Here is a 13,060-nt window from a genome sequence, read left to right on the forward strand (position 1 = left end):
CTATGATCAATCCTCTTGATCTCTGCCATCCTGATAGTTTGATTACAGGTGTGAGTCACCACACGCAGCCACTTCACATTTTATTCATGCAAATTTTCTGTTTACTTCCATACTATATCCATGTTTTTAAAAAATATAAAAGCAACTCCTTCAAAACATTTGATTAATTAATAGTGTATTAGGAAGATGACGGTCCTTTTTCCCACCAGGTAACCCTATAATTAGTTATGCACATTCTCTTTGAGAAATAGTCTTAAAAGTTACCAGTAATATGGTTGGTTAGGTAGTAGTTAGCCTTAAGCTTGAGAGAGTCTGTGGGCATGGGATGAAGTCACTGGGCACTGGAGTACATCTTCCTAAAAGTCCTGGTTGAGTGCCTGTGAAGACCTGTGGTGGAATTTGGAGGAAGATACAAAAGTAGAAAGCTTCTTTCAGAGTCTGGGATATAACATACATATAATCGACCGGTAGCTTTGCACTATCTTCTACTTACTCAATACCTACTTCAGGTACTGAGTGCAGCAGGGCTTCAGAGAAGGCTGAGGATGCAGTGGTTGGAAAGCCTCCAGTGAAAGAGGTGAAGTCTCTGAAGGGTCAGGTGCTGTGGCTCATGCTTGTAATCCCAGCTACTTAAGAGACAGAGATTGGGAGGATCATGGCTTGAGGACAGCCCAGGCAAAAAGTTACTGAGGTCCCATCTCAACCAACAGTTGTGTGTGGTAGTACATGCCTGTGAGTCTAGCTGTGTGGAAAGCATAAATAGGATTTTTTGGTTCAGTTTAGCCCGGGCAAAAATACTAGATCCTATCCCTAAAATTACCAAAGCAAAAGGGGCTAGGGGAATGACTTAAGTGGTAGCACCTGTCTAGCAAGTGCAAAGCCCTGAATCCAACTCCTAGTACCACAAAAACACAAACAAAATCCCTAAAGAATGGGTCACATTTACAAGTAGGAAAGAAGAGAACGATGTATGGGCTAACATGCCCTTTTTTCCTTTATTCTCATTATTATTTGTAATTATATTAATTCATATATTCATTCAAAATTTTTGTGTTTTTCTATTCTAGCAGTTTTTTTTTTTCCCCCTATGGGACTGGGGTTTGAACTCAGAGCTTTGTAAATCAGGTGCTTGCAAAGTCAGCTTTCTATCCCCTGAGCCACAACTCTAGTCCTCAAAATCTTTATGTTTTTGCTCAGTCTTTACAGAATTACTCCCAAGGAGGACAGCGTTTACTTGCATTATTGTTTGTGAGGCCATTGTTTTGTTGGTCTAAGTCAAAAATTGCTATTTGGTCAGCTATCACTAATTGATAGTGTTTTATGGGTCTGCCAATTATCTTTGTAGAACCTGAATTTGAATGCCTCTACATGAGTCATGCTCTACTATTCTCATCTTACACCTGACCTGACTCAGCATTGATGTCACATGCCTTTCTATAAAGGGTTTTCAACTCCTGGTGTTAAGACTCCATTGAAAAGAGTAAAAGGAACCTATCTTATTTATATTTTTGCAGTGCTGGGGATTGAACTCAGGGCCTTGTGCACTCCCAGCCCAGAAAGAAACCTTAAAGGAAGCTCTCATTAAGTGAAACGTTTCAGCGCTGGTGGCTCACACCTGTAATTCTAGCTGCTCAGGGGGCAGAGATCAGGAGGATTGTGGTTCGAAGCCAGCCAGGGCAAATAGTTTGTGATACCCTATCTCGAAAAAACCCTTCACAAAAAAGGGTGGAGTGGCTCAAGGTGAAGGCCCTGAGTTTAAACTCCAGTACTGAAAAAAAAAAAGTGAGACTTTTCAGAGCTTGAGTTTAAAACCTAACCTATTTTTTATCAAATCTCATCTCCAGATTTCTTCTACCTTTCACCAGAGGAAGTAACATCTTGGACTTTTGGTTTAGCCTACTTTCCCTTTTCTTCCCTTGTATAGTGTCTCGCAGCCTCAGACTGGGACCCTGAACAGCATGTATTGAAGGGTTTTTTTAAAGCCTGGAAAAGCCCATTTCTGTAATTAGCCTGAACAGTGCTTCAAATATAAAGTAAGGACTGAAAAAACATGATTAGAAGTGGAAGTTACCTTTCTCCATGACATTTTCAGTTTGTTTTCACTTTATCTTTCTTTTGGCATTTACTTTGGCCATTTGCTAATCTTTTAGGCCAGTAGAGTTGGTAAATGACTCTGAAACATTTTAGTAATTCTTCCCTGTTTTTTGGCAGATTTGTTTTCTGTGCTGAGATAGTTATGTAACCAGTAAACTCCAAGTGAACACCTGTGGTTAGAACTGAGATAGAAGCCCAGGAAGCTCCCAGCTCACTTCTTGGCTCCTGCCTTCTTAAGGCTCTGTGTTTTGGTCTCAGCTTCACATGATGAAATGGGCATCAGTCAATATTTGTGATGGTCCTTTTTTTCTTTATGGTGGAACTGGGGTTATGGTTAAGCTCGGCTTCGTGCTTGCAAAGCAGGTGCTCTACTGATTGAGCCATGTGTCTCATCCTTGTGATGGTCGTAAATCAAACACTGAGTGTGTGAGGTACTTGTAACCTCCAAGGCAATTAGGAGAGAACAGTAACTTTGCTTACTTTTGACCTATTGGGCAATGAGCTGATTCCTTCCAAGGTTTCCTGTGGTGAGGGTTGGTGCATGTTGAGTCAAGTTTGGGGTAATGAACAGAAGTTACTGGGTTGCCTCTTCCACTGTTGTGCTTGTAAGGAACAGGCTAGCAGTGTGGCAATCCTAGGAAGGCAAGGAGAGGAAAGGCTTAGCACAGGCACTCTGCTGAGGGCCTTCATGTATCACTTTCCCTCTGTGGCAGGCACTGAGCGACCGCTTTAGCGGTGAGATCCCTGATGACCAGATGGCGCACAGCTCCTTTTTTCCAGATGAGTACTTCACCTGCTCCTCCTTGTGCCTCAGCTGTGGGTAAGTGAGACCAGCCGTGTTGTCCCTCCCCCGCCCCCTCCGCCCCACTGGGGACTAGAGACTGAGTGTGGGTGCTAGTTACCCTGGGTCTTGTTAAATCACAGTTCTGATTTAAATGATCAGGGGTGAGGCCTGACATGGTACATTTCTAACAAGTTCCTAGGTCATCCCTGGTGGCCTGGGGACCACACTTTGATATAGCAAGGGCTTCTTGGGTATGTGGTTATGAAGAATTCCCTGAAGATTCCAAACTTGTAGAGATGCATAGTTGAGTGGTTTCTGGTTTGGGCAGGTTTTTTTTTTTTTGTTTTTTTTTTTAAATACAGGGTCTCTTAGCCTAGGTTGACCTTGAACTCAAAATCCTGTCTCTGCCTCCCAGGTGCTGGGATTCAAGGTGTGAACCACCAAGCAGGTTTGGGCAGTTTTTGTGGCAGACTTTGGGCTGTCTTCTTTTCTTTTTCTTCAGCCAGAGTTTTCAGTCATTTATTCATATTTAAAATATTTGCTGTTTGCAAAGCACTGTAAGTAGGTATTGATCCTAGGTGATTGTTTTTATTATGAGGGCAAATGATTAGAGCACATTAGAATTTTCCAGGAAGCATTCAAAATTGAGGCCAAGGCCCCACCTCCATTTAATGGATCTGGGGTCTGACCTCAACATTGATATATTTTAAAGGCTCCTCACATGAGTCTTCTCTGTAGAGTAAGCTGAGAACATTGAGTTAAAGCAGTGATTCTCAAACATTAGCCTGCATATGCCTCACTTTGAATTGTTCAAATGTAGATTCTGAATCCATAAGTGTTGGTGAGGTCTGAGATTCGTCTGCATCTTGGACAAGCTTTAGGGTGCTGTGCTGCTGCCATGGGCCCCACTTTATTACAGAGGAGTTAGACAAATGATTCTCAAATCTTAGCATGTATCAGAGAGACCTGAAGGGTGTGGTAAACAGATTGTCAGGCTCTGTCCCCAGAGTTTCTGATTCAATATGTCTGAGCTAGGACCTGAGAATTTGCAATTTTAATAAATTCCCAAGCAATGCTGGTGTTGCTTATTGAAACCACACCTTGAGGATCAGTGTGTTAGTTTAAGCTGCAATGGCCATTACATCATAGTCTGGTGATATGTCTAATGGTTCCCTCTCAGTCAAGTCAGATCTTAGTCTCCATGCCCTGTAGATACTCCCCACAATTGCCTTCACCACTGAATTGTTTTTGTTAATATCAGGACCACTGCCTCATCTTCTGCACTTCCCCATCTACAGGAAGAGACCTGAGCTCACTTCTGTTATGTGTGGCCTTTTGGTCTTTGGTATAACTTCTGTTATGGTGGCCTGTAGGCCACCTGCTGGGTACTGAACTACTTCTGAGCTGGGTCAAAAGGTCTTGGCTTTTAATTATACAGTGTATTTTAGGGAGAACTAAGAATGATTTGGGAAGAGGAGAGGGATGTTAGTTGCCAGTATGCCTTGCCTCCCAGCATGAGGGGCTAAAACACTGTTGGATCATTGCTTTTCTCTTCTACCTGAGCCTACCAGGGTTTCCAGAATTTTCCCTTTTATCACTGTGAAATGAAGTCTGCTTTGTCAGGATGGCAGAGCTCACTGTTCATTTGGGTTTTTCTTGTTCAATGTAAGCCTCCGGTTAATGCATTGCCAAATTTTGAGGGTTGGTTTTTGTTTAGTATCTTTGCTGACTATGTGGCTTAACTTTTCATTTCATCCTTTTTTGATTTTTAGTTTCTTGAGACCTATTTAGGTTTTGTCTCTGGTCAAGTTGGTGTCTTCTCACTTCTCCATTTCTGCTGAGGGCCAGGTTGTTTCTCCAAGAGATTCCTTTTTCCGTTTTCCCAATACAGGTGCTTTACCTCTGTTATTCTCTTGATTACCAAGTGTCAAATATGGTCATGTGGGTGAAACACCTTCTTGTCTGCTCAGCATGGAGGCCCAGTTAGTAACCAAGGTCTGGTTTAGGCCTGTGCCTGGCTCAGGGTCAGACTGTTTTGTTTAAATGACCTTGACTCCTTGGCCATCTCACTGTCTGTTTTGGGGATTTTCTCAGGGTTGGATGTAAGAATAGCATGAATCATGGGAAGGAAGGAGTGCCTCATGAAGCCAAGAGCCGGTGCAGATACTCCCACCAGTATGACAACCGAGTTTATACCTGCAAGGTGAGTCCTCTGAGCCTTTCCTTCAACTTTTTTTTTATCGGTTGAGATGGGTTCTTGTGAACTTTTTTTTTGCCTGGGGTGGCCTCAAGTTGCACTTCTTCCCCATCTCTGCCTCCGAAGTAGCCAGGATTATAGGCTTGAACTACTGGGTCCAGCCTCCTTAGTTTATGTTTTTTAAAGCTATCATTTAAACTTTTATGTAAGGGTCATATACATTGACCATTTTTCTTCAAAGTAGAAGTGCTTTTTAAGAAACTAGTTTTGAGGTATTTCTCCTGTTTGTGACAGGAGTAAGATTTAGAGGTTTCTTTTGGGCTGGGTACACAGTTGATTATCATTCAGGCCTTCACTGGTTTCTTTAGAGGCATGATCTCTAATATGCTAATGCAGGGTGTGTAGCCCTCAGCTGGTGTGGTTGGTGGGGCCAGGGAACGTGAAGAGGCCTGGGGACTGGCGTACCTAGAACGAGCTGGCAGAGTGCTCCATGTTTCAGGCCTGCTATGAGAGAGGCAAAGAAGTCAGCGTGGTGCCCAAAACATCTGCTTCCACCGACTCTCCCTGGATGGGTCTTGCAAAATATGCCTGGTCTGGGTGAGTTTAAACAACTAGAGCTAAAGGTTTTTTGGAGTTTGTCTCCCCAGCACCTGGCCAGGTAACACTATGTATTTGCCTCCCTGTAGGTACGTGATCGAATGTCCTAACTGTGGAGTGGTCTATAGGAGCCGGCAGTACTGGTTTGGAAACCAAGATCCAGTGGATACGGTGGTGCGGACAGAGATTGTGCATGTGTGGCCTGGAGTAAGACCCGATCCACTGATTTCCCTCCTCCTTTCTCTGGGCCACTCAGTCACTGGTGTGTGGGGAGGTGCAGTTTGTCTAGAAGGAAGGTCACCCATGAACTTCGAAACAGTGGTAGCTTAGAAAGGCATGATCTGGACAGTTGTTCCTGTTGCAGCCCTTTGTTTTTATTTCTTCTTGAAGAAATAGTGGGAACACAACTTTACATGAAATAAAGTGTATCTGTCATTCTCCTTTGGTAAATAAAACTTCATTTTTTCCATGTTCTCCTCATTTTCTGCATGCATTTGTTTTTATAGATGTGATCACAGTTTATTCATTCATCTTGAGATGGGGCCTCATAGTGTTGCCCAGGCTGGCCTCAGATTCCTGGGCTCAAGTGATCCTCCTGACCCAGCATTTCCAATAGCTGGGACAACAGGCATACCTCACCGTGCCCGGTTCAGTTATAATTCACATGCTATTCTTCTGCCTTTTTCTTATAACACAGCATATTTTGTCCAGTTCTAAAATCAAACTGTAGTTTGAGTCACCATTCCCTTATTTTTAGACATTCATGCTATTTGTAATTTTTTTTTTTTAATTATCAGTTAATGTGGTTTAGTGAACATCTTCATGTAAGAAAGCTACTTCTAGCCAGGCACTGGTGGCTCATGCCTGTTAATCCTCAGTACTCAGGAGGCAGAGATCACGAGGATTGTGGTTCAAAGCCAGCCCAGGCAAATAGTTCATGAGACCCTATCTCAAACATACTCAACACAAAAGAGGACCGGTGGAGTGGCACAAGTGGTAGAATGCCTGCCTAGCAAGAGTGAGGCCTGAAGTTCAAGCCCCAGTGCCACCCACCACCCCCCAAAAAAAGCAAGCCACTTCTTTTTTTGTGGGAAATTTTATTAATGTATATTCTAAGAAGTGGGTTTTTTTGTTTTGTTTTGTTTTGTTTTTTGTCATTGTTGTTTTTTGAGGCAGGTTCTCATTATGTGGCCCAGGCTGGCCTTGAACTTAAGATTCTCCCACCTCAGCATCCCAAGTCCTGAGAATATGCCTGTACTATCAGCCACCATACCTGGCTAAGAAGTAGGATTATTGTAATTAGTATTTTTAATTTGACTTTGAAATCAAGATACTAGAGAAACAGGTTGGCTTAGGAGGTATGAGCATGGTACCTGTACACCCAGCTTCTTGTCAAAAGGCTGAGGCAGGAGGATCACTCGTGCCCAGTAGTTTGTGGGCAGCCTGGGCAACATAGTGAGGCCCTGTCTCAAAACAAAGAATAAATAAAAGCAAAAGAAGTCACTATTCACACTTGGAATTATTCATAAATCACAATAAGCCCAACATCACTGATTTTATCTAAGGGAGAAATCTGTGTTAGGCAGCTTTCCCTTACTGTAACAAATACCTGAGATAATCAGCTATATTACAGAGAGGAAAGTTGGCTCACAGTTTTAGAGGTTTTAGTCCATGACTCATTGGCCCTGTTGTTTTTGGTCTGTGGTAGTACAGTATATCACAGCAGGAGTGTGTGGCTAAGGAAGCCTGTTTACCTCATGGCTTGGAATCAAAGGAGAAAGAGACCAGTGTCCCATAGTCGTCTTCAAGGGCATGCCTCCCAATGACCTAAAACCCAGTAGGCCCTACCTCTTAAAAGTTTCCACTACCTCCCAATAAAGCCAAACTGGGACCAAGCTTTTAACATAGGGCCTTTGGGGGACATTCCAGATCCAAGCGCTAGACCAGTGCTACCTGTAGATTTACTTTTGAACTTTCTGTTTACCTACAGGTACATAAAACTTACTTTGTCCTCTCCTCTTTTTACCTCATACCTTCTAGGCCCACTGAAATTTGTTAGTATACTGTGGTCTCCTTTCTGGAGCCCACACACTTGGCCTGATGGTCTTGATAATCTAGGCCATCCTGTCCCAAGAATTTAATATGGATTTAAAAGGTGAGAAATAAAGTGGTGAGATAGTTTCTATCTCCAGAAAACAGTAGTAACAATAGTTTACTTTCAGCTACATTCCTTGTAGTCCTTGGGATTAGGAGAATACCTTGCTTTTGGTTTATCTGCCCATTTGTTTTTTCGTTCATTCATTCATTCTTTATTTCAATATAGCTTAAGTACTCCGTGCCTAGAATTGTACTAGATTCCTCAAGAAAGACAGGTGTTTGTTCTCAGAGAGTTCACAGTCTAGCAGGGAGTCAGATCCATTATTATGTACTTACACACAGAATTAGGATTCCTAGAGATGTACCACTAGTAGAGAAACTGCGAGGAAGGGTTCCTAACTGAGGCTGGGGTGGGGGCTTCCTGGAGAAGGCGTGGCTTTGTAGTGATTCCTGAATTGAACAGCTGCATATCAGGTCTCAGGATCATATTGAAAGAATATAGCAGCGCTAACTGGCTGGGTATGATACTGCCCAGAGGCCGGAGAGGTTGCTGGTCAATCCCCATTTCCCTCTTGCCTTTTACTCCTTCCACTCAGACGACAGGAACCTGCATTTTCATTTCAGACTGATGCATTTCTGAAGGACAACAACAATGCTGCCCAGCGCCTGTTGGATGGGATGAACTTCATGGCTCAGTCAGTGTCTGAGCTTAGCCTTGGACCCACTAAGGCTGTGACTTCCTGGCTGACAGACCAGATCGCCCCTGCTTACTGGAGGCCCAACTCACAGATCCTGGTATGGTATGGCGGGATGCCCCTGTACCCCTAGCACAGTCTATTCTGCTTAAGCACTTTGCCATGTGCTAAGCTCATTCTAGCAAGGAGGTGCAATATTTTCCCCCAGTACCATTAGCTCCGGGAGTATTGGAAAGGGTAGGAGCTTTGAGGTAGTCGTTTTCGTCTTTCCTCATGGATTTCTATTTGCATTATTCTGCACGTATTTTCTTTGTGGTGGGTTCATTTCCTTATTTGTGAGGGCCAATGAATGTTGCTCAGATGTCCGAGATCCTGGAAATAGAACCTGGAGAAAGGAACCCTTTAGAGGTCATTTAGGGTCATCCTTGGCTTGATTCATAAATCTCTAGTAGGCACCCACAGCCAAGGATGCACCTGTCTTCTGCCCAAACACCTTGTGTCAGGAAACTTACTCTCCCCTCCTTTTCACATTCACGTAACTGTATTACTAGAAGTCGTCGGGGTTCTAACTGAGCTAAACCCTACCTCTCGGAGTTTCTAGTTACTCCCCAGGTCTCGTTGACTTTCTCATCTGAGCAGACGTGTAGGATTCCTGCCTTTCTGTTTTGTTTTGGGCTGAAAACAGAGCTGCAACAAGTGTGCAACATCATTTAAAGACAATGACACCAAGCATCACTGCCGGGCCTGCGGGGAGGGCTTCTGCGACAGCTGTTCATCCAAAACCCGGCCAGTGCCTGAGCGGGGCTGGGGACCTGCACCCGTGCGGGTGTGTGACAACTGCTACGACGCCAGGAATGTCCAGTTAGGTAACGTGGGGCCTAGGAGCTACAAGGGTGGAGGGGAACCATTCTCCTTTGCACTTACAGGGAGTTGCCACTGCCCCAGCCTTGTTCCTAACATCACTCTTGAGCAGTTGCTCCTCTGGCTATGGTCCATCATCCTCTCAGCTTGCTCTTAGCAGAGTTTGCAGGTGCTGTTCCTTGGGAGTTGAGCCTGGCTCGTGCTCTGAGCTGCAGAGGTACTTCTGAGGGAGGGAATATACACACAGCTGTTGAGTTCTGGAAAGCCTGTAGTTAATGACGGCTTAGACTGAACGCCTCCCTGGAGAAAGTTCTAGGTCATGCTCTCAGAGCCTTTCTGACTTTTAAGAGGTTTATAAAATAGTTACAGAGGGTCAGAGGTAAAGGACAACAGATACCATCCAATTTCAGGATCTGCGACCTGACCCACAGCCCACATGCTTGCTGTCGTTGTAGGACAGCACAGTGGTCCAGGGATATGAGTCCAGAGTGCTGTGCCACAAGCTTTTCATTTGGGAAATGACTAAAAGGCAACAGCTTTTCTTTTATTACTTCCATTTCCACAGATGTTACTGAAGCACAGGTGGATGATGAAGGCGGAACGTTGATTGCTCGGAAGGTGGGCGAAGCTGTGCAGAACACTTTGGGAGCCGTGGTGACAGCCATTGACATACCACTAGGTGGGCCCTGTAATGCCTCTCTTAGGTGTAGTGAATGTGGGATGAGGGTTTCAAGGTGCTCTGGGCTGTCATTTTGACAATAGCTTGCCAACCTGGATTGAGTTGGGCAGCAAGGAATGAAAATTTGTATTTGCTTATTTCTGCTAAATCCCTTATTGTTCTTGTTTATTCCTGGAGGCCATCCTTCTATACCAGCTATTGCTGCATAACACATTACCTTGAAATGTAAAGGCCTGTCCACAAGCATTTTTTTGTCTTATAATTGAGGGCCTAGAAGTCTGGATGGTTAATTATTCTACTCCCAGTGGCAGGGCCTGCAGTTACTCTGATACTCAAGGATGGCATTTGGACCCAAGAATCAAGCTAACGTCACTTACAGTGCCAGGTGCCTTAGTGGACAGTTGGAAGCTGGGCTCAGCAGAGCCCACCTTCCTCTTGGTGTACTCTCTAGGCCTTTCCACAGGCTATCTCCAGTGGTAAAGTTGGACTCAAGTGGCAGTTAAAGGCTTTAATTGCTTAGGCTGCAAATTGGCCTGTAGTCTCTTGCAGTTGCAGAGCCTGCCTAGATTCAGGGAGTAGGGGCATCAAAGATGGAAGGCATGTCAGAGAACTTGTGGTTGTCTTTAATCTACTGCACCAACCAAGCTGTTACTGATTTAGCATTTAAGATTGCTCCCCAGCTGCAGATGTGAGGGGTACTTGTAGCTGGGGTAGGAAGAGGGAGAGGAGGGGAAAACAGCCAGTGGGTGGAGGACATTGGCAGGATTGGCTAGGCCTGGAGGTAGTTTGGCATACTGAGAGACCAAAGATTCCTGGCTGGGTAGTGATGACAGTGGCTTGGATCAGATTTAAACATGCAGCCCACAAAATGAGCAGATGATCAGCTTTTGCATCAAGGGCATAGAAATAGGTGGATTTGCCCTGGCTTGAAGCTCAGGGATACCTGGGAGGGGCAAGGGCTGCCATTGGCACTGATGGCCTGCCATCTCTGCTCACCAAGTACTTGCTGAGCACCCACCAGGCCAGTGTATTAGACACGTTATTTCTTGTCCCCATAATAGTCATGGAGGGGGGTTGTTAAAGATGAGTAAGCCCCTGAGAAGTGAAGTAACCTCTCAACCTGCAGCTGCAAGTTCACCTGCACTCATTGGAGCTGGGAAGTGAGTGAAGTCTGCCTTACTACAGAGTCCATTCAGACTTCTTTGCAGTTCCTTCACTGGGTCTTAGTGCAGCTGTGCTCTAGGGTCATCTCTGGAGCTTAATAGTTATTGGTGCCTAGGCCCCAGCCCCAAAGAGTCCATGGTCGGGGTGGAGGACATGCATCTGTGTTGTTTTTAATCACTGTAGATGATTTTGTGTGCCGGGTGGGGTATGGCACAGGGTATGGGGTTCGAGGGTACTGACCATCATCATTTCTTCCTGCTGCAGGCCTGGTAAAGGACGCAGCCAGGCCTGCCTACTGGGTGCCTGACCACGAAATTCTGCACTGCCACAACTGCCACAAGGAGTTCAGCGTCAAGCTCTCCAAGCACCACTGCCGCGCCTGTGGACAGGGCTTCTGTGACGAGTGCTCCCACGACCGCCGGGCTGTCCCCTCTCGTGGCTGGGACCATCCTGTCAGAGTCTGCTTCAACTGCAATAAAAAGCCCGGTGACCTTTAACCCCAGCTCCCTCTCCAAGTCCTTCACAATTCCTTAGGTTCTCAGGGTTAGAAACAGAAGTCTCAGTGAGGTAGACCCTCCTCCCGGTCACCTGTTGTGGTGTGTCTCCTTTCCTGTCATCCTGGGATTGCTTTCCCCTGGTGGGGTGAGCCTGGCGGCAGGCCCGAAGGCACAAATCCCTCAGGGCAGGGCACCTAGCAGCTCACAGCAAAGGGGAATGACCTGAATCCGTTGCATTTATTTCAGTTAAAAATAGTGTCTCTGTCTCTATATCTCTGTATATACATATGAAAGGGATTTGGAGTATACTGAGGTTGCTGCTGGCTCAAGACTAACCCCAGTCTGTCCCCAGCACAGATACATGGGGGCAGTGGCAACAGGTCTTCCCTACAAAGCCACTACCTTGCTGGTCACCTTTTGCTGCTTCTCTCAGAGCCTTGACAACCTCCTTTTCCTGGCCTTTTCCCTCCCTGCAACCAGCTGCTTGGACAGCGAGCCTCCCAGTGCCTCCTGCTGGAGCAGCCTGAAGGGAATTCCACTGGGCCCTTGGGGAGTTGAATCTCAGTTCTTGGTCTCAGCCTATTTTAAGCAGAGACCACCCTGCTTCGGGTGGAGTGTCAGAGGTCAGGTCTTCAGCGCTGAGATGCTGTGGTATCCCTCATAGCCAGGGGAGTCCAGGTGACCCTGGCCTTCCCCAGAAGTGTCCCTGCTGATTGATGCTTCTGTCTGTCCACTAGACCTTTCTAGAGGGCCACACCTTGCTCCTAAATCAACACCTGGAACCCATGATCTGCTTCTGAGTGTCACTAGAATTTTTACTGCTTATTTTAAAGTGTCTTAATTCTTTGTTCCCAGACACACAACCCCGCTAGGAGGGGTGATCATGAGAAACCCTCCAGGGAAACAGAGCACAGAATGGACTGTTAGTTTTTATAAAGTATATACAAATACTTCAACAGGTCACAAAGAAAAAAATCTCTTTGGTTCTTGCAAGAGAAGTCAAATGAAAGAATGTTTCTCATCAAGAGCTTGGAGATCCTTACCTATCATGACTGCAAAGAGTCTGTTGTGCTGAAATCCTGTCATCAGGGCAGAGTTTTGTCTTCAGTGGCCAAAAAAAGAATTAAAGCAACATAGTTCTTGACTGAGCTGGTGGGTGGGTGGAGCTTTTGGGAGATGCATGGGTGGGCATTCCTGGGGTGTGCATCCATGTGACATGAGCTCTGGTGTGGGTTGGTCCTTCTTAGACCTGCTCCTTTCTGCCTCCCAGCAGCTGAGGCCCTACTCTAGAACTGTGTATTATCAAACTCACCATCATAAAGGAATCTTCCTCAACATGGACTGTGCTGACTCTTTCCTTTAACTCCATTGTACTCACGGCCTCTCTCCAGTGGA

The 13,060-nt window shown here is 45.4% G+C and overlaps 1 protein-coding gene across 2 annotated transcripts in view; it reads left to right on the forward strand.

Annotated features, from left to right (window-relative positions):
• Zfyve1 (zinc finger FYVE-type containing 1) overlaps window positions 1-13,000 on the forward strand; it is a 54,863-nt gene extending 41,863 nt beyond the window's left edge. For both annotated transcript variants that reach the window (XM_074067615.1, XM_074067616.1), the window contains exons 5-12: window positions 2,808-2,914; window positions 4,973-5,081; window positions 5,575-5,672; window positions 5,762-5,879; window positions 8,394-8,564; window positions 9,150-9,330; window positions 9,891-10,004; window positions 11,433-13,000. In XM_074067615.1, coding sequence (XP_073923716.1) covers window positions 2,808-2,914; window positions 4,973-5,081; window positions 5,575-5,672; window positions 5,762-5,879; window positions 8,394-8,564; window positions 9,150-9,330; window positions 9,891-10,004; window positions 11,433-11,665 — 1,131 coding nt within the window. In that variant the 3' untranslated portion in view covers window positions 11,666-13,000. The remainder of the gene's footprint in view (window positions 1-2,807; window positions 2,915-4,972; window positions 5,082-5,574; window positions 5,673-5,761; window positions 5,880-8,393; window positions 8,565-9,149; window positions 9,331-9,890; window positions 10,005-11,432) is intronic.
• The last annotated feature ends 60 nt before the right edge of the window (window positions 13,001-13,060 follow it).

Source organism: Castor canadensis, chromosome 3, assembly GCF_047511655.1.
Source record: "Castor canadensis chromosome 3, mCasCan1.hap1v2, whole genome shotgun sequence".
Taxonomy (NCBI): domain Eukaryota; kingdom Metazoa; phylum Chordata; class Mammalia; order Rodentia; family Castoridae; genus Castor; species Castor canadensis.